Here is a 19,114-nt window from a genome sequence, read left to right as displayed (position 1 = left end):
AGCCCACGGTCACTTCCCAAGAAACTGTGCCACTCAGCCCCAGGCTACTCAATCTGGCCTGGCTTCATCTCTTCTGAGAAGAGTTGAGAAAAGGAGCATCTCAAAGAAAGTGGATTAAAATAACCGCTTTTCATTCAACCAAAACTTGACATGTAAACTGAGACCACCAAGCCTTCTTCACCTTGAAGTTAACTGGGCAGGGGGTTGAGCCGATTCAGAGTTTAAGGAGCCTTCTTAATCTGGTCCCCTGGGGAGGACACCCTGAGGCTTGCCTGTGAATGCTGGCTTTGGACTCCCTGTGGTTCAACTGAGTCTTCGTTTTTAAAACGGAGGAGGCAGAGCTAAAAGGAGTTAATGCCCAAAGCGACCTCAGTGAAGGCAGCTGTCACTGTTTTTCACTTTGGGGTTAAGGGCAGGGTTCCTCAAGTCGTCTTAACCTAGAAAAGCGCGTGGAAACAAGGCACAGGCGTTGGGAAGCTATCGGGACACCGCTGCAAAAACGGACTATAGGGCCATGACGCGGCCCAGGTTTCACTGGTAACTTACATCGGCTGGCTGGACCATTTGCTTAAAAAGATTAAAAAACCAAAACTCAAAGCAAAAACCGGGGTGGCAGGGAGGCGGTTTAAGTTGGCAGCCGCGAGGTTACCGAAGGCGGTTTCAGTGGTGGAGAGTTCAGACGCTCCGCCTCAGGGCAACCGCGAAGACTCCAGAGGACTACATCTCCCGGCGTGCCTCGCGCTGCGCGGCAGCGCACTACGCTAGCACGCGAACCTCCCCCCCCCCCCGCAACCTCCAGTTACTGTCTCTCGCGAGAAGACGGGCCGCGCCGGCGGTAGCGATAGCGAGCTGGGGTGGTTGTGGTGGTGGTGGCGGCCGAGACGGCGGCGGCCATTTTGGTGAGGCCTCGGAAGCGGCGGCGGCGGTTCGCTGGGAGTAGCGTCTCCCCACCCCTTTGGCTCACTCACCGCCCGCACCGCTAATGCCGTGAGAGGAGGCCGTGGCAGCAAGGCGGTGGCGCTAGCTTCGGTCCCCAGGGGAATTGAAAGGCCGTGAAGGCGGCTGCCAGGAGGGGGCCCTCCCCCCTCCTCGGCGGGAGGGGGGTGGTGCGCACGCCCCCGAGGACGCAGGTAAGGAGCGGGAGACAAGATGGCGGCCGGCCCGGCGCTCCCCCTCCCCTGACGGGCGCCTGCGCGCGCAGCTCGCCCGCCGCCTCCCCTCCCACCTTCCCGGGGTGCTGCGCGCGCACCTTCAGCCGGGGCCCCGGGACCGGTGCGCGAGGCAGTCGGCGCGCGCCCATAGAGACAGGCTGAGCGGGCCAGGCTGGCCAGCAGTGGGGCCCGGCGCGTCTCCGCTCCCCTCCCGCCCTTCTGCGCACGCGTGCCTGAGCGAGCGAGCGAGCGAGCGAGCGAGCCCTGAGAGGACGGACCCAGGTGCGCTCCTGCCCGCCCACCGAGCCCAGTCACCCTTCAAGGGGCGCGCGGGAAGAGCGAGGGGGGCGTGGGGCGAGCAGTCGGGGCGCGCGCCCCCCCGCCTCTTCCTCCGCCCCCGTGTTCAAGTCTTGGGCGGGGGGTGGCGCCAGGACCTGGTGGCACGAGCCCTCCCCTTCGCTCAGCCTTTTCGCGGTCTGGTGACGATGGGGGCTTCCAGGTGGGCTCGGGCTGCGGCGGGATCCCCCGGGCCGTGCGCGCAGCCGGTGCTCCTCCCGCCGGCCGCGCACGCGCCGGCCCCTCCCCCCGCCGGGCGCGCGGTGGGTGGGGTGGGCGCCGGGGCGGGGCGAGCGCTGGGCGGGCGGCCCCTTGGGCAGAGGTCAGGGGTCACCCCGGGTCACCCCGCTGGGAGGAAGACAGGGTCAGGAGTTCACGCTCTGGGGGCTTCTGGCGAGCTCGGGTCCCTTCGCGCCATCGGGGAGGGAGGCGGCCCCGCGGTGAAGGAATTTCCTTAAACACTGGGGAACCACTTCCGGGACTTGAGTGGGCGAGCCCTGCTTGTTTCCGGCACATGGTTCTGGGCCGTGTGAGGCCTTCCTCCCTCCTGATCGTGTTCTTTGCTGGAATTCTCGTGTCTGGGCAAAGTGACGGCGTGCGGTTCCCCGGGTCCTGCCCTGAGTCGCGGGTGACTCCTGCTGTGGCCTGGGGTGTGTGTCCCTCCCTGGACAGGTCACAGGCAGGCAGCACCCCCTCCTACCTCTGCACAGGACAGCCTTTTGGGTTTGTTGCTGACACTTGCATTCTCTGATTGGAGCCTTTTACACTTCAGCTGGTTTTTTTCACGTTACCGTAGCTTTCTCTTTGCGCATCTTGAGCTGGTACTTAGAAATGTCAGATTACTGGAGTGTCATGGCAGTTGCTGGATGCTGGCCACGTGGGTAGCTCCTCAGCCTTCTCCCCTTGGTTCATTTCAGGCGAGCTACTCCTCAGTACGGCGGCACCGTGGAAGTGCAGACTTTCACAGGGGGTGTGGTCTCGGCTCACACAGGTAAGAGCGTCCACATCTTCTAGAGTACTGATGCTACTGGGAGGGAACGTGTCAGGATGAGAGAAGTTGAGTGCCAGTGCTTGTGGAAGTGTCTTGGTGCTACCATGTGATGGCTCTAGGGTGGGTTTGGTGATGCTGGTGACTGGGGCTCTGGGCGGAGGACCGTCCCAGGGAGAGCAGTGGTTCTCCATAGCTTGCACATCAGATCGCGTGTGTGTCACTGTGTGATGGTGTGTGTGCAGGCTATTTGGTGGTGGTGGATCTCTTTTGCTTAATTTACAAAGCAGAAATCATGCCAGCACAGAAGTCACATAAGTCACACATGTTTGTCTGCTTTATCTTCTGTAAAGGAACTCTGTGGAAACATTTGTTATCGGTAGGAAAAGTACCTGGTGCATAAGGTGGATGTGAGGTTGTAAGCACAGCAAACACATACTTACTGAAATACCTGACATGTCATGTGTTCAAAAAATGTAGCCTATGGTTAACCGCTTGTTTTTTAAGATGTTTAGATTCTAAAAAAACACTTCTCTGAGCTTCATTTCTACCCTCTGACTCTTCCTCAGGTGCTCCAGAGGCTGGTGGACCTGAGCGGAGGCTGGGCCGCCCTGGTGGGCCCCGGGCCCTGGACAGCGGGTCCGGGTGGCCAGTGGCCCAGAATGAGGCCAGCTCCCAGCATGCCCTGCAGCCGGACGCCAGCCCCTCGGCCAGCAGCAGTGGTGATAACAACCCAGTCGTTCTTCAGGCATCCAGCACGGAGCCCGGGAGTGGGACCATGCAGAGCAGCCCCTCCCCTGCTCACCCTCAGCTCCCAGTTCTACAGACACAGGTAAGTTTGGCAGGGGGACAGCTGCTTCTCCTACTGTCGCCTTGTGTGCTGGGTCTCAACCAGCCTAGTCACTGGGTCTGGGGAGTCTGATGCTTAGGGTGATCATGCTGTGTCATGTCAGGACTGCTGGATGTTCATGTTCTGTCTGATAGTGCTGTAATGTTAACTCCAGTAGTGTGGAAGGATCCATGTTAAAGGTTGCACTAGGCCACATTGGAAGTGGGGGGCTCAGTGCAATGAATCAGTGGCTAAATCTGCACATTACATGTGCCAGGATCCCAAATGGGCACCAGTTCTTGTCCTGGCTGCTCTGCTTCCCCATCCAGCTCCCTACTTGTGGTCTGGGAAAGCAGTCGAGGACGGTCCAAGGCCTTGGGACCCTGCGTGGGAGACCTGGAAGAGGCTTTGGATCAGCTCAGCTCTGGCTGTTTTGGCCTCTTGGGGAGTGAACCAGCAGAAGGAAAATTTGTTTCTCTGTCTCTTCTCTGTGTACATCTGACTTTCCAAGAAAAAAAAAATTTCCTTTTTAAGATTTGTTTATTTTCGTTACTAAGTCAGATATACAGAGAGGAGGAGAGACAGGAAGATCTTCTGTCTGAAGATTTACTCCCCAAGTGGCCGCACGGCCAGTGCTGTGTCAGTCCAAAGCCAGGAGTCAGGAACTTCCTCCAGGTCTCCTACACGGGTGCAAGGTCCCAAGGCTTTGGGCCATCCTCAACTGCTTTTCCAGGCCACAAGCAGTGTGGTGTCCATATGGGATCCCAACGCTTTCAAGGCAAGGACTTTAGCTATTAGGCTACCACGCTGGGCCCAGGAAAATAAATCTTAAACAATGATTTTGAAGAGAGTGTAACATGTTTTGGTACTGGAATAGGTTAAGCCTTAAGGACGGAGTGCAGCATTCCTTTTCTTAGACCATGGAAGTATGTGTGGTGTAGTGGAAAATAAAAAACCTAGCTCTTGACGCTGGGCAGTGCTATAGGTCTTTGTGGATTTTAGGTTTTTAATGTTTACGAGCAGTTGGGAAAACTGTGACACAGACTGGTCATTTAGCTTTGGTACAAATTTGGTGCATTGTGGTGCATTGTGCTGGAATTCATTTCTGAGTTTACCGAGAATTCCCATTTCAGTAGTGTTTTTGTTTTCCAAAAAAAAAAAAAAATTTTTTTTGAAGGATGTATGGATTTGAAAGGCAGAATTACCAAGACGGAGAGAGAAACAGACAGATTTTCCATCTGCTGGTTCATTCCCTAAGTGGCCACAACAGCTAGAGCTTGGCCAGGCTAGAGCCAGGAACTTGGAATTCTCTCTGAGCTTCCCATGTGAATGCTGGAGCCCAGGTCCTTGGACCATCTTCCCAGTGCTCTCCAGGTGTATTGGCACGGATCTGAATTGAAAATGGAACAGCCAGACTTGAACTGGCACCCGTTTGGGATGCTGGTGTTGCAGGAAGTTTCTCAATTTGGCTGTGTCACAATTCTGGCCCTTTTGCTTCTTGTTACTTGTATTGCACCTTGTTATTTGTGGGTATTTAAGAATAGTGACCATCTTCTCACTCTCAGTTCTTTTAAGATTTTATTTGAAGGGCAAGGTTGCGGAGAGAAGGAGAAACAGATGTTCCATCTGCTGGTTCACTCCCCAAATGGCTGGATTGGCCAAAGCTGGGATCCAGGAGCTTCTGAGTCTCATGTGGGAGCAGGTTCCCAAGGCTTTGTGCCGTTCTGCTGTGCTGCTTTCTTAGGACATTAGCAGGGCTAGCTGGATGGAAAGTGAAACAACCATGACTTGAACAGGCGCCCATCTGGGATGCTAGCGCTGCCGGCAGAGCCTTAGCTGGCTAGGACGCAGTGTCAGTCCCTCATTCATTTCTCTTATTAAAATGTGTAGATGCCTTAGATTTTTGTTTCTTTGGTGTCAAACTTGGTGTCAGCTGGATATATTACATAAATATGCTGTGCTTGCTGTAAAGATGTAGGAGAAATATAAATCTAATGGCTAAAGAATGAAGTTATTGAGGCTCTGAAAGGATCAGTGAAATTTGAAATTGCATATCCGGGTACTGTTACTAAGTTTGGGAGCCCAGTAGACGTCATGCTGTTACTCTTTAATGTCATCTCTTATAAAGTTGATTGTGCTGTTGTGAGCACCTTGTTAAAAATGTTGCCTGATGTCTATGTTCATAAGAATAGGATAGATACCTTATTGCATAGTTTTGTCTTCTGAAGATAGAACAAAATAGCATACTGAAAGCAGTTCACACAGTGATAAATGTTCATTTTCTTCGTTATTTGACTCTTTATTCTAGATGGTGTCGGACGGCATGACAGGCAGTAATCCTGTGTCCCCTGCCTCATCCAGTTCCCCAGCCTCTAGTGGGGCAGGCGGCATCTCTCCCCAGCACATAGCTCAAGATTCTTCTCTGGATGGACCTCCAGGCCCCCCAGATGGTGCCACAGTGCCCCTGGAGGGGTTCAGCCTGTCCCAGGTTGCTGATCTGGCTAACAAGGGCCCAAAGTGGGAGAAAAGCCATGCTGAGATTGCAGAGCAGGCCAAGCACGTACGTACGCAGAAGCCCTTGAGGAGAGTCCTGGGGCCTGCCATGGGTAGTTCATGGTTCCTTCTTGACTTGGATTTAGTGTTATAATACTCTGCCTTACTTGTGTGATCTTGAGCAGATTGTTGCAACTCAGAACCTCCTTTTCATTTTCCTTTAAAATCAGAATGGCTGTTACAAGCATTAAATGAAAGGGATGAATAGACCTGTGGGGTTCTTAATGATTGACTGTTTATGTCCATGGCATGCATCCCTGGTCAGTTGTCCCTGGGGACTTTTCAGAAATTCAAATTCTTGGTGCTCATTTCCCACTTAGTCATTTCAAACTTTGGAGTGTGACATTTTTTTTTTTTTTTAAGATTTATTCTTATTAATTTGAAAACAAAGTTAAGAGGAAGAGAGCATGTACAAGTGAGAGCGTATCTCTATCACTGGTTCAGTCAGCAAGGCTACAGTGGCTGGAGCTGAACTAAGCTAAAGCAGGAAACCAAGAACTTTCTGGGTCTCTCATGTGGATGGTAAGGGCTCAAATATTTGGGCCATCTTCCAGTGCTTTCTCAGGTATATCAGCAGAGAGCTAGATTGGAAATGGAATAGCCGGGACCCAAAGCAGTGCACATTGGGTTGTTGACTTTGCATACAGCAGCTTAGCTTGCACCACAGCACCACTGCTTGATTCATTTTAAAACATTCTCTAGATGATTTTGATGCATGTTCAAAAACCCCTGTTCTAATAAAACTTTTTTTTTTTTTTAAAGCTGTTTGAAAGGCAGAATTAAAGGAAGAGAGGTAGAGATCTAGCACTTCTGTTTGGTGTTTCACTCCCCAGATGGCCACAACATCGGGGCTGGGCCAGGCAGAAGCCAATTTATTATATATGTCCTACGTGGGTGGCAGAGGCCCATGCACTTAGACTGTTGTCTTCTGTTTTTCCCGTTAACAGGGAGCTAGATCAAAATGGAGTGTCAGGACCCGAGCTGGTGCTCATGAGATCACTGTGTTGCAAGTGGTGTCTTTACCCACTATGCCACAATGCCAGCTCTTTTTTTTCTTATATAGTCTCTGTGGAAACAAAAATGACCACCTTGCTATGTTTTTGTTATGTCTAATAACTGTTAATCTGTTAATGTATACCTGCAGTATTTTTATAGAATTGTGCAAATGAACAGTGTTACATAGCATATTTCTAAGGTTAATTCAGCATGAGCTGAGTGGTAGTCCAAGTAAGCAGAGTTCTAGAGTGATGACGAATCCTGCGATCTGCAGCAAAGGGGGGAGTGTGTGCTTCCCTGCTTCTCTGGGAAGCTCCCTTTGCAGTCTGCAGATTTGCTTATGTTAATGGGATGTAGAGTTTACATGAAATAATGTGAAGAGCATGGAATCCAGTGTCTGAAGTATTTTCATTCCCAACTCTTACAACTTTCTGACAAATCACAAAATCTTAATCTCTTCTTCATCTGAAGAGAGCACACTACCTACTTGTAGGGCTAGTGTGTGGACTAGACACAAGCACCAGGCACGCAGCCTGGTTGGTGCTGAGGAGTCCAGCTTTGGCAGGGAGGCAGCGTGTGTGTCCAGAACTCTTGGCTGACTTAGCTCTTCCTCATTAGGAAGCTGAGATTGAAACTCGGATTGCTGAGCTGCGGAAGGAGGGTTTCTGGTCACTGAAGAGGTTGCCTAAGGTTCCCGAGCCCCCCCGCCCCAAAGGCCACTGGGACTATCTGTGTGAAGAGATGCAGTGGCTGTCTGCTGACTTCGCTCAGGAGCGCCGCTGGAAGCGTGGTGTGGCCCGCAAGGTAGGTTCCCCACCTGACCCACCTTCTGTTTGTTTCCAGATGTGCTTTCTATGGAGGGGATTTTAATTGTCAGGAAACTGAATAGAATAATGCAGAGTGCTTTTTGTTGCCTGCAGTGTCAGGAGGCAAGCTGCAGTTTCCCAAATTTTTTGACCTTGATTGTTAGTTTGGGTTGAGTGGGCAGAAGGTTTGGCTTTGAGTGTTTCCTTGCTAGGTCTATGTTCCAATAGGTGGTGCGCATGGTGATCCGGCACCACGAGGAGCAGCGGCAGAAAGAAGAACGGGCCCGGAGGGAGGAGCAGGCCAAGCTTCGACGAATCGCTTCAGCCATGGCCAAAGATGTCCGGCAGTTCTGGAGCAACGTTGAGAAAGTAAGCTGGGGTGGGGGTGGGGGACTTGGACTGGGTGGGTTGTTGGCATGGTAGCAGGAAGGATCACAACTCTTTGAGAGTGAATTTACAGTTTGAAGCAACTCAAATAACATTTCAGTTGTGCATCTGACCTTTCTAACATTAAATGTTGTGAAGAAGAACTTGTGGTGGGCGGATATGAGCAGAACTGCCTGACCCCATTCTAGGCATCTGTCGTTTGTGGGACATTTAGTATACTTTTCCTAAAATGCATTTGTGTCATTTGATGAAATCCCATCAGTTTATATTGTCTGTGTCCACAGTGAATAGGTCTAAGGACCTTCCTTGTGTTCCCCCCTAGAGGATATCAAAGAGCAGTCTCAGGTCCCTTAGAAAAAGTGGCATCTTATCTACATAAAGCCCACTATTATCTCCTGCTTGTTTTAGATTATGTGTGGTTTATATGTAATGTAAATGTTACATAAATAGGTATTCTGTATTGTGTAACAAATGACAGAAAGCTGTTAAGTATAGATTGGCTTTTTTTTTTCCAAGTCTGAAACTTTCTTCTTTTAAAGAGTTCTCAATTGCCAGTTTGCCCTGCCAGCTGTCTGCGAGAAGCAGGGCTGGACCAGGCTGAAGCCAGGAATTTCCATCTGGGTTGCCCACCAGGTGGTAGGGTCTTAAGTACTTAGGTCATCTGTTGCTTCCTGTTCCTGTGCTTTAGCAAGTAGCTGCATCAGAAATGGAGCCTACAGAACTCTAATCATTGCTCTCATAAGGAAGGGTGCAGGTGTTTTAGACTTTGGCGCAAGGCTATCCCTGTTTTCTTCTGCACATCCCTGACATGCCTTTTTTTTTTTTTTTTTTTTGCTTCTGGGAGCACTTCTTTCCTGATTGACACTTAGGGAACTCCTACTTATTTTGTCATTCAACTCCAAACGCATTTGCAGGCCTTTCCCAGCTGCTTGAGGCTAAGCTGGCTCTTTGCTCTCCATGCTTCCTTCTGCTTTCTATAGAATCATGCTGTTAAACCACAAGCACGTTGAGATTGTATAACTCTTCTCCATACTCCAGCCCAGGGCGCCTGGCAAAGGAGGCAACTATGCAAAAGCGTGTATACATATACACATGAATATATACATATGCACACACACATATATATTAAAGATTTATTTATTTTTTATTGCAAAGCCAGATATACAGAGAGGAGAGACAGAAATATCTTCTGTCTGAAGATTCACTCCCCAAGTGACCGCAACGGCTGGTGTTGCGCCAATTCGAAGCCAGGAGCTCTTTCGGGTCTCCCACACGGGTGCGGAGTTCCAAGGCTTTGGGCCGTCCTTGACTGCTTTCCCAGGCCACACGCAGGGAGCTGGATGGGAAGCAGGGCTGCTGGGATTAGAACCGATGCTCATATGGGATCGCGGCACATGCAAGGCGAGGACTTTAGCTGCTTGGCCACCACACTGGGCCCCCACATATATTTTGAAAATTTCTTTTTATTGGGAAGCTAGATTTACAGAGAGAAGGGGAGAAACAAAGATGTACCATCCCCTGGTTACCTCTCACGCCCCAGATGATTGTAATAGCTGGAGCTGATCTGATCTGGAGCCAGGAGTTTCTGAGTCTCCCAAAGCAGATACAGGTTCCCAGTGCTTTGGGCCATTTTCCACCTTTCTCAGGGTAAAAGCAGCTACAGAGAAATTTTTTTTTCCCACTGGATTATGTCTCCTGATGGCTGCAGGGCTGGGTCAAGCCAAAGCCCCAAGTGAGTTCCATCTTGGTCTCTCATGTGGGTGGCAGGGGCTTAGGTACTTGGGCCATCTTCCCACTGCTCTGCCAGGCACATTAGCAGAGACCTGGACCAGAAATGTATCTGCTGGGGTCCTATGGGGTGCTGATAGTACAGGGTGGCAGCTTCTGTGCTGCAGTGCAGAGAATTGTCTTCATGACCAATCCATTTTAAAACTGACAGGTGGTACAATTCAAGCAACAGTCTCGGCTTGAGGAAAAGCGCAAAAAGGCCTTGGATCTGCACTTGGACTTTATTGTTGGACAAACTGAAAAATACTCCGACCTTCTGTCTCAGAGCCTCAACCAGCCTCTAGCCTCCAGCAAAGCTTGTTCTTCCCCTTGCCTCGGCTCATCCTCAGCGGCCTCCAGTCCTCCGCCCCCTGCCTCCCGGATAGATGAGGAAGGTGTGTGCTCTCTTTAGTCCTGTTACTTGTCTCCGTCTACCCTTTCCAGAGCTGAAAAACCCACCCTGTGGCTTGCAGGGCCCGTGGACTTTGTGACCTTGTTCTCCTGCTATAGATGGGGACTTCCAACCCCAAGAGGAGGAGGAAGAGGATGATGAGGAGACGATTGAGGTTGAAGAACAGCAGGAAGGCAATGATGCAGAGACCCAGAGGCGTGAGATTGAGCTGCTTCGGCGCGAGGGAGAATTGCCGCTGGAAGAGCTGCTGCGCTCCCTGCCCCCTCAGCTGCTGGGAGGGCCTTCCAGCCCCTCACGGAGCCCGTCCTCTCATGACAGTGACCCCCGAGATGGACCTGGGGAAGGTGGTGAGGAAGAGCCTGTTCAGGAGTTAGAGGTACGGGCAGGGCGTTGGGAGCAGAGGACCAGGTGCAGGGTTGGATGTCTGGGTTATGAGATGGGTCATAGTCTGCAGGAGTCCTCTGGGTGCAGACAGCAGGGTTCTCATTTGGCGATGGCTAGGAAATAATCTGGGTTTGGAGCAAGTTACAGCCTGTGGTTGGCAGTTTCTGATACTGTGGTGGCAGAGTTTGTTGTACTTTATCTTTGAGGTTGTTGTGTGGTCTTGAGAAAGCACTTGCTGTGGCACTTGCTGCATGTATAAAACAGCCCTAATCACGTCCTCACTGCTTTCTAAGCTTAGGAGTTGGGATGGTAACTGCTAAAGACTTGTTGAGAACTAAGTGTTCTGCTTCTGAGTTTTTAAAAGTTTTTGTATCTCTATTTGAAAGGTAGAGAGACTGGAAGGATAAAACATTGTTCCAACTACTAGTTCATTTCCTTTGAATGATCACAATGGCCAAGACTAGACATGGTAAAACCAGGAGCTAAGAACTCCTCTAGGTTTCCCATTTGGAGACTCCATTTTGGGTCATACTCTGCTGCTTACTCAGCAGTCAGGACTTGAATGGACTGCTCTGAAATAAGATCTGGGCATTACAAGTGGTAGCCCAACCCACTGCTTTGATTCCTATTCCTCTTCCTGTATATATGTTTGAGTGGGGATTTTGCATTTCATTTATTTGTTTATTTTGTTGTTGGAAAGACAGATTTGCAGGGAGAAGGAAAGAGATAGATCTTCCATCTACTGTTCACTCCCCATATGACCACAATGGTTGGAGCTGAGCCAATTTGAAGCCAGGAGCCAAGAGCTTCTTCCTGCTCTCTCACAAGGTCCAGGGTCCCAAGGCTTTGGGCCCTTCTCTACTGCTTTCCCCAGCCACAGCAGGGAGCTGGATGGGAAATAGAGCAGCTAGAACATGAGCAGCTGGTGCCTCTATGGGATACTGATGCCAACAGGCGGAGGATTAGCCAACTGGACTATCACAATAGCCCCTTCTCTTTTATTTTTAACTTGTTTATTTATGTACTTGCAAAGTGGAGAGGCTGAGGGTTTGATCCACTGGTTCACTATGTGTAACTTGAAACAGCTGTTTCTGGGCCAGGTTATAGCCAGTAGTTTAGAACTCTGTCTGGGTCTTCGTGTGGCCGGCCCATGGACCTAACCCAAGTATGTGAACCATCAGCTGCTGCCTGCCACGGTGCATTAGCAGGATCAGAAGTAGAGCTGGGACCCTTAACGCAAGCTCTGTGATAGAGAGGCAGACATCCCAAGCAACAACTTAATTGGTGTTTCACATGCCTGTAGCCTGTTGGAAACCCTGTGGTCATATAGTGGTTAGTGTAACAATGTGACCACAGCCACCTCAGTTCAAATCCAAATGCCTGCTCTTTGATCTTCTCATGATTTTTAAGGATTTTTTTTTAAAGAGTTACTTATTTTTATTGCAAAGTCAGATATACGGAGAGGAGGAGAGACAGAAAGATCTTCCGTCAAATGATTCACTCCCCAAGCGACTGCAACAACTGGAGTTGAGCCAATCCAAAGTCAGGAACCTAGAGTCTCTTCTGGGTCTTGTATACAGATGCGGGGTCCCAAGGCTTTGTGCCATCCTCGACTGCTTTCCCAGGCCACAAGCAGGGAGCTGGATGAGAGTGGTGCTGCCGGGATTAGAACCGGCGCCTATATGGGTTCCTGGTGTGTTCAAGGCAAGGACTTTAGTTGCTAGGCTAGCATGCCAGGCCCATGTACCAGCAACGGAAGTGAGCTGGATGGAATTTCTGGAACCCATTGCATCTGTTTTGGGAGTGAACCAGTGGATTGAAGATTTCTATCTGCTTCTCTGTCATGCCTTTCATTTCATTTATCTGTTTAGTTGAAATGAAGAGTGAGGCAGAATGAGAACTCTTCCATCTATTGGTTCATTCCCCAAATGACCACAATGAGTGGAGCTAGGTAAGGCTGAATTCAGGTCTCCCAGTTGGTGGCAGGGGCCCACTGACTCCCCAGGTGTATTAGCTGCATGCTAGATTGGAAGTGAAGTAGCAGAAACTTGAACTGGTACTTTGCTATGGAATGCCAGTGTCACAAGCTGTGACTTAACCTGCATGATACACTCGATCTTAGGCCGCTTTCTTGGTTAGCACTTTCACAGGTAGGCTAGGATTAGGTAGCTGGTGACAAGAGAAAACCGTTGATTATATCTTTGCCCTGGAATGTAGTAGTGGCAGTTGGTAACCGACATTACAGATGTTGTTCTGTGTCTTATTGAAAATTATTTGCGCTGTTCTAAGACTCCCTTTGCATCATTGGCTGTACAGGTGAAACCTCCACCTTCATCTGTCACACAGCGCAATAAACAACCTTGGCATCCAGATGAAGATGATGAAGAATTTACTGCTAATGAGGATGAAGGTCAGCCTGTTCTCTTTATTCATTTGCCCCTTACCCCTTGAGTTAATTGGGCTTGATCTTTGAGGGTTTCTCCCCCATATTGGGCTGCGTACCTTGTGTCTCTATCGAAGGAGACATTGATTCCATTTTATTCTCATCCTTAGCGGAGGATGAAGAGGACACCATAGCAGCCGAGGAGCAGTTGGAAGGGGATATAGATCACGCCATGGAGCTGAGGGAGTTGGCTCGAGAAGGTGATGCTCGCCAGACGTTGGACTGAACACCTGCTTGGTCTGCTCTGCGTAGGGTGTCACACACAGGGAGATGAATGTAACGCTTTATTTACTCCCCCAGAGAAACTCCAGCTCTGAGTCAGACTAATAATTTGTTAGTTACCGGTAAGGAGTGATGAATGCTTATGGTGGCAGTTGAACAGTGATGTGGGAACACAGTGGAAGGAAGCGCCATTCGAAGAGGATTTGGTGACAGTGGCCTGAACCTTGGAATGGGGTGCTCCAGGTTGATAATGCTCTTCCTAGTGGGAGTCTGCACCTCCGAGTTCTAGCCCACGTGGCTGGTCTGAGAACCAGTTCTGTGTCCTCTCAGGCCTGGGCTTAGCAATGCCTTCTTCAGAGACCATCAACTTTCCCGTTCTCCCCTTCCCTGGAAACAACCAGACGTTCCTCCTTTTTTCTCCTTCAGGTGAGCTCTCTGTAGAGGAGCTGCTGCAGCAGTATGCAGGAGCCTATGCTTCTGATGCCTCTGCCCCCGGCTCAGAGAGCAGTGAGGAGGAAGAGGAAGATGAGCTTGAGGCCAACACCTCTGACGGTGAACCAGAGGGAGTCGCTGAGGCTGAAGAAGCTCCTCAGGATGAGACCAGCAGTCAGTCAGGTGGGGGTGCAGGCAGGAGGCGGGGACTGGGTGTGCGGGTCTGAGAGCCCTGACAACGGTCTTGTATTTTCAGACTCTGCAGAGGACCAGAGTGAGGAGGAGGAGGAGGAGGACGATGAGCAGTCAGAGGAGGAAGAAACAAGTGGGAGTTCTGAATCTGAGGAGTCAGACTCTACTGAGTCTGAAGATTCCCAATCACAGAACCAAGAAGATGAGGAGGATGAAGAGGAGGAGGAGGAGGATTTTGGGGTGGAGTACTTGCTTGCCCGGGATGAAGAACGGAGTGAGGCAGATGGGGGCAGTGGCCCTCCTACCCCAGGACCTGCCACCACTCTAGGCCCTAAGAAAGAAATTACTGACATCGCTGCAGCAGCTGAAAGTCTGCAGCCCAAGGGTTACACTCTGGCCACTACCCAGGTATTTCTGAAGCCTTCATCCTTTTTTTTGCCTTTATCATGCCTGCATGATGGGTGTCCAAATTCCACCATGAGACCTCTTTTTCTTCCTTGTCAGGTGAAGACACCCATCCCCCTGCTCCTTCGGGGCCAGCTCCGTGAGTATCAGCACATTGGGCTGGACTGGCTGGTGACTATGTATGAAAAGAAGCTTAACGGCATTCTTGCTGATGAGATGGGGCTGGGGAAGACCATTCAGACCATCTCTCTGCTTGCCCACTTGGCCTGTGAGAAAGGTAACTGTGCAGGATCCCCCCCTTGGTCTTCTCTTGGTCGGTTTCCTGAGAACTTACTTAGTAGTAACTTCAACTGCAGAAAAGTGAAATATTTTTTAAAAGATTTATTTCTTTGAAAGAATAACAGTATGACAGGAGGGAGGGGAGAAGGAAGAGGTGAAGGGAATCTTCATCTGCTGGTTCACTCCTAAGTGGCCACAATGATTAGGGCTGAAGCTGATCTCCCATTTGGGTGGCAGGGCCCAAGTATTGGGGCCATATTCCATTGCTTTGCTTGCATTAACAGGGAGCTGAATCTGGATTGGAGCAATCAGGACTCCAGCTAATGCTCTGATTTGGGGTGTCGTTTAGTTACTGGCTTAACCTGCTGCAATACAGCACTGCACATAACATACACCAAAACACATGCCTTTTTTCTCTTAAGATGTGTTTATCTGAACGGCAGAGTGAAAGGGTGGGGTGGGTAGAGATTCTCTGCTGATTCACTCCCAAAACAGGTATGAATGGACAGGGCAGTGTTATACACTGCTTCCCCCTCATTCACTCCAGCTTATTTGTAAAGATTACTTGTTTGATTTAAAAAAGTGACCGAGGGGCCAGTGCAGTGGCTCAGCAGGCTTATCTTCCACCTAAAATGCCAGCATAAATGGGGCCCAGCGCAATGGCGCAGTGGTTAAGGCCCTCACCTGGCACCCTCAGGGATCCCATATGGGCGCCGGTTCTAATCCGGGCAGCCCCGCTTCCCTTCCAGCTCCCTGCCTGTGGCCTGGGAAAGCAGTCGAGGACGGTCCAAAGCTTTGGGACCCTGCACCCGTGTGGGAGACCCGGAAGAGGCTCCTGGCTTCGGATCGGCATAGCATCGGCCGTTGCACTCACTTGGGGAGTGAATCATCGGACAGAAGATCTTCCTTTCTGTCTCTCCTCTCTATATATCCGCCTTTCCAATAAAAATAAAATAAATCTTTTAAAAAACAGTGAATAAGAATTATCTTTTTAAAAAAGTGATAGGGAAGAGGGAAAGGCATGTTTTACGTCTCACTTCCCTAATGACTGCAACTACTACAACAGCCAGTCTGTGCCAAGGTAAAATCAGGAGTCGGGAACTCTGTCATGGTCTTCCATGTGGGTGGCAGTGTCTCAGGTCCCTAGGCCATTTTCCTTGAGTTTGTAGAAACAGCAGCTAGAACTCAAAGCAGCCCTGTGATAATGAGATGCTGATGTTGCAAGCAGTGATTTCATGTATTACACTACAGCACTGGCCCTAATATTTACTGTGGTGTTGCTGTTTGAGTAGCTTCTTAGACTTTGCTCATCAGTTATACGGAGAAGATAGTAGGAGTGCTAGGAATCTATGACCTGACCAGTAGGGGTATAGGTGGTCTAGAGTTAGCTCTGAGGAATTAGAGTCGTGTTTCCTTACTGTCTTCTCATTCTTTGCTAAACAGGTAATTGGGGTCCACATTTAATAATTGTTCCCACCAGCGTGATGTTGAACTGGGAGATGGAGTTGAAACGCTGGTGCCCCAGCTTTAAAATCCTCACTTACTATGGAGCCCAGAAAGAGAGAAAGCTCAAACGACAGGTTTGATTTTCCATGTGATCATTTTTCCTTGCATTGATGCCATTTCTGTTTTTTGACTCTTTTTCTTCTGCCTTCTGTTGCTCCTTTCTGCTGGGACTTTATTATTTCTTTCAACCTGATATTCTGCCTTCGGGTCCTCGGCATACATTTTCTTTACCTTCAGCTTGCTGCTTTGTTTCTGATTCCTCAGGGCTGGACTAAGCCCAATGCCTTCCACGTGTGTATCACATCTTACAAGCTGGTGCTGCAGGACCACCAGGCCTTCCGCCGCAAGAACTGGCGTTACCTAATTCTGGATGAGGCTCAGAACATCAAGAACTTTAAGTCACAACGATGGCAGTCACTGTTGAACTTCAACAGGTAGAGATGGAGATGGGGGTGCATGGAATAGTTATGTTGACCCGAAGAATTGAGATGCCCTCATGAAGGACTGCATGAAGGGATGCATGGAGGGATGCATGAAGATTGGAGCTTGCTGACTGTTCTCCTGGTTTTCTCTGTCTCTGCAGCCAGAGGCGCCTGCTCCTGACAGGAACTCCCTTGCAGAATAGCCTGATGGAACTGTGGTCCTTGATGCACTTTCTGATGCCTCATGTCTTCCAGTCTCATCGCGAGTTCAAGGAATGGTTCTCCAACCCTCTGACGGGCATGATTGAGGGCAGCCAAGAGTACAATGAAGGTCTAGTCAAACGCCTCCACAAGGTAGGGCCTGCAACAGTTGGTCAGGAATTAGGAGTTTCAGAGAATGAAGGGCGATACCTAGGAGACACTTGGGTGGAGGAAAGTCAGGGCTTCCTCCAAGTATCTCGGGGCTATAATATCTCACCAGTCCACAGTGAGAACCTCATTTTTATTCTTATTTTCTTGAATGATGATGCTTTTACCTATGTTTTTGAGTGGAATTAAATGCTGATGAATTTATGCTTGCATTTCTGTTTATCTGGGTTTCCTCAATTTTTGGTTTACTTATGATTCTCCCTTTGTGCCGGGGGGTTGGGATAAGTGGTCCTTTTTGGCTGCTCCTTTGCCTAGCTTTCAAGTGACATTTTTCAGCATTCTGATCTGAACCTTTTATTTTTTCAGTCTGTTTCACAGGTTTGGACTATTTTTTCTGTGATAATGAATACTCCACAACTTGTATTTTTAGTCCTTTGTTTTTTCTTTCTTTTTTTTTAAATTTATATGTGTATTTTTTGAAAGATACAGAGAGATGGGAATGGGGGAGGTGTCTTCCGTCTGCTTGTTCATTCTCCAGAAGACTGCCACAGTCAGTGCTAGATGTGGCTGAAACCAGGAGCTTCTTCCAGGTCTCTCCCTTGGGTGGCAGGGCTGAAACACCTGGGCCATTTTTCACTGCTCTTCTAGGGCCATTAGCAGGGAGCTGGATTGGAAATGGACCAGCAGGATTTGAGCTGGTACCCATATGGGATGCCAGTGGTCTCTTTACCTACTATGCCACAGTGCCAGCCCTCAAGTCATTTGATTTTCTAGATGACTTGACGTGTGTTTAAATATGTGACTTGATTTCTTTAGTTGACAGTTCCTCTTGGCTGCAGTCAATTGTGTTTCTATCCCATCTTGGTCAGTGACACCATCATTTGGTAAACCAAGTGAGAAGGCAGGAAATGTTCCTTAATTCTACTCTTCCTTCACTTTCCCCACTTCTTTGATTTGTCTGTCTGTGTAGACATTGATAACTGTGTCCCATCACATTTCATATTCTTAGATTACTCATTTTGTTTTTGGTTGTCTGTCTTGTCAAGGCTGTAGTGTGTTTTCAGCTCTCTTCTGGATTCCTTTTTGTATTCTTGAAAATTGACACAACTCTCCAAAATACAGTTGGAGTTATCTCCTTTGTGTTAATTGAAGGACTGTTTCTGTTGTTTGGGGTTGTGCTAGTACAATCTTGTGCCTATCTCCTTTAGCAGACAGCTCCTTTGCCGGAGGGCTTGCATCAGACTTGTCTTTGTGGGGTCGGTATATGGCACACTGCCTGACTCCATGAATGTTTGCTTATGGGCTAACCCAGTATTCCCCTGGTTAGTCATCAGGCCAAGACGCAGCTAGAGGGGCGGGCTGGGGCTCAGTGCCTGCTGTTCTCAGCTCTCAGTTACTTGCTTTTAGGTTTTGCGACCGTTTTTGCTGCGCCGAGTCAAAGTGGATGTTGAGAAGCAGATGCCCAAAAAGTATGAGCACGTTATTCGCTGCCGGCTCTCTAAACGCCAGCGCTGTCTCTATGATGACTTCATGGCACAGACAACGTAAGACAGGAATGATGGACCCCTGGAACCCCTGGGAATGTACACGGCTATCAGGGTGGCTCATTTCTTCTTCTTTTCCCAGAACTAAGGAGACACTAGCCACAGGCCATTTCATGAGTGTCATCAACATTTTAATGCAACTGCGGAAAGTTTGCAATCATCCAAATTTGTTTGATCCTCGACCTGTTACCTCCCCCTTCATCACCCCAGGCATCTGCTTCAGCACCGCCTCTCTAGTGCTAAGGGCTACTGATGTCCACCCTCTTCAGGTGAGCAGCTTCCTACAAGGTTATTGACTCTTCTGTCAACCTTGTGTCTCTCTCTTTTTTTTTTTTTAAGATTCATTCATTTTTATTACAAAGTCATATATACAGAGAGGAGGAAAGACAGAGAGGAAGATCTTCTGTCCGATAATTCACTCCCCAAGTGACCACAATGGCCGGTACTGTGCTGATCCAAAGCCAGGAACCTCCTCTAGGTCTTCCACATGGGTGCAGGGTCCCAAGGCTTTGGACTGTCCTCGACTGCTTTCCCAGGACACAGGCAGGGAGCTGGATGGGAAGTGGAGCTGCTGGGATTAGAACTGGTGCCCATAAGGGATCCCGGCGCATCCAATGTGAGGACTTTAGCCGCTAGGCCACGCCACTGGGCCCGATTTATTTATTTTTATTGCGAAGTCATGTATACAGAG

The 19,114-nt window shown here is 49.4% G+C and overlaps 1 protein-coding gene across 2 annotated transcripts in view; it reads left to right on the top strand.

Moving 5' to 3' along the window:
* The first annotated feature begins 725 nt into the window (after nt 1-725).
* Nucleotides 726-19,114, top strand: part of LOC121151534 (Snf2 related CREBBP activator protein) — a 41,478-nt gene continuing 23,089 nt past the window's right edge. The window contains exons 1-18 of one of the 2 annotated variants that reach the window (XM_040973003.1): nt 726-1,130; nt 2,405-2,478; nt 3,045-3,307; nt 5,613-5,864; nt 7,472-7,657; nt 7,888-8,028; nt 9,986-10,208; nt 10,324-10,601; nt 12,926-13,019; nt 13,163-13,252; nt 13,701-13,889; nt 13,963-14,306; nt 14,403-14,580; nt 16,026-16,162; nt 16,353-16,522; nt 16,672-16,864; nt 18,287-18,423; nt 18,506-18,692. In XM_040973003.1, the coding sequence (XP_040828937.1) occupies nt 3,254-3,307; nt 5,613-5,864; nt 7,472-7,657; nt 7,888-8,028; nt 9,986-10,208; nt 10,324-10,601; nt 12,926-13,019; nt 13,163-13,252; nt 13,701-13,889; nt 13,963-14,306; nt 14,403-14,580; nt 16,026-16,162; nt 16,353-16,522; nt 16,672-16,864; nt 18,287-18,423; nt 18,506-18,692 (2,853 nt within the window). In that variant the 5' untranslated portion in view covers nt 726-1,130; nt 2,405-2,478; nt 3,045-3,253. Of the gene's footprint in view, nt 1,131-1,160; nt 1,434-2,404; nt 2,479-3,044; nt 3,308-5,612; nt 5,865-7,471; nt 7,658-7,887; nt 8,029-9,985; nt 10,209-10,323; nt 10,602-12,925; nt 13,020-13,162; nt 13,253-13,700; nt 13,890-13,962; nt 14,307-14,402; nt 14,581-16,025; nt 16,163-16,352; nt 16,523-16,671; nt 16,865-18,286; nt 18,424-18,505; nt 18,693-19,114 lie in introns of those variants that run through there. The other variant, XM_040973004.1, reaches the window with a different exon arrangement.

Source organism: Ochotona curzoniae, unplaced genomic scaffold, assembly GCF_017591425.1.
Source record: "Ochotona curzoniae isolate NIBS_2020 unplaced genomic scaffold, NIBS_Ocur_1.0 contig_2321, whole genome shotgun sequence".
NCBI classification, from domain to species: Eukaryota; Metazoa; Chordata; class Mammalia; order Lagomorpha; family Ochotonidae; genus Ochotona; species Ochotona curzoniae.
This window is presented reverse-complemented; position numbering and strand designations above follow the sequence as displayed.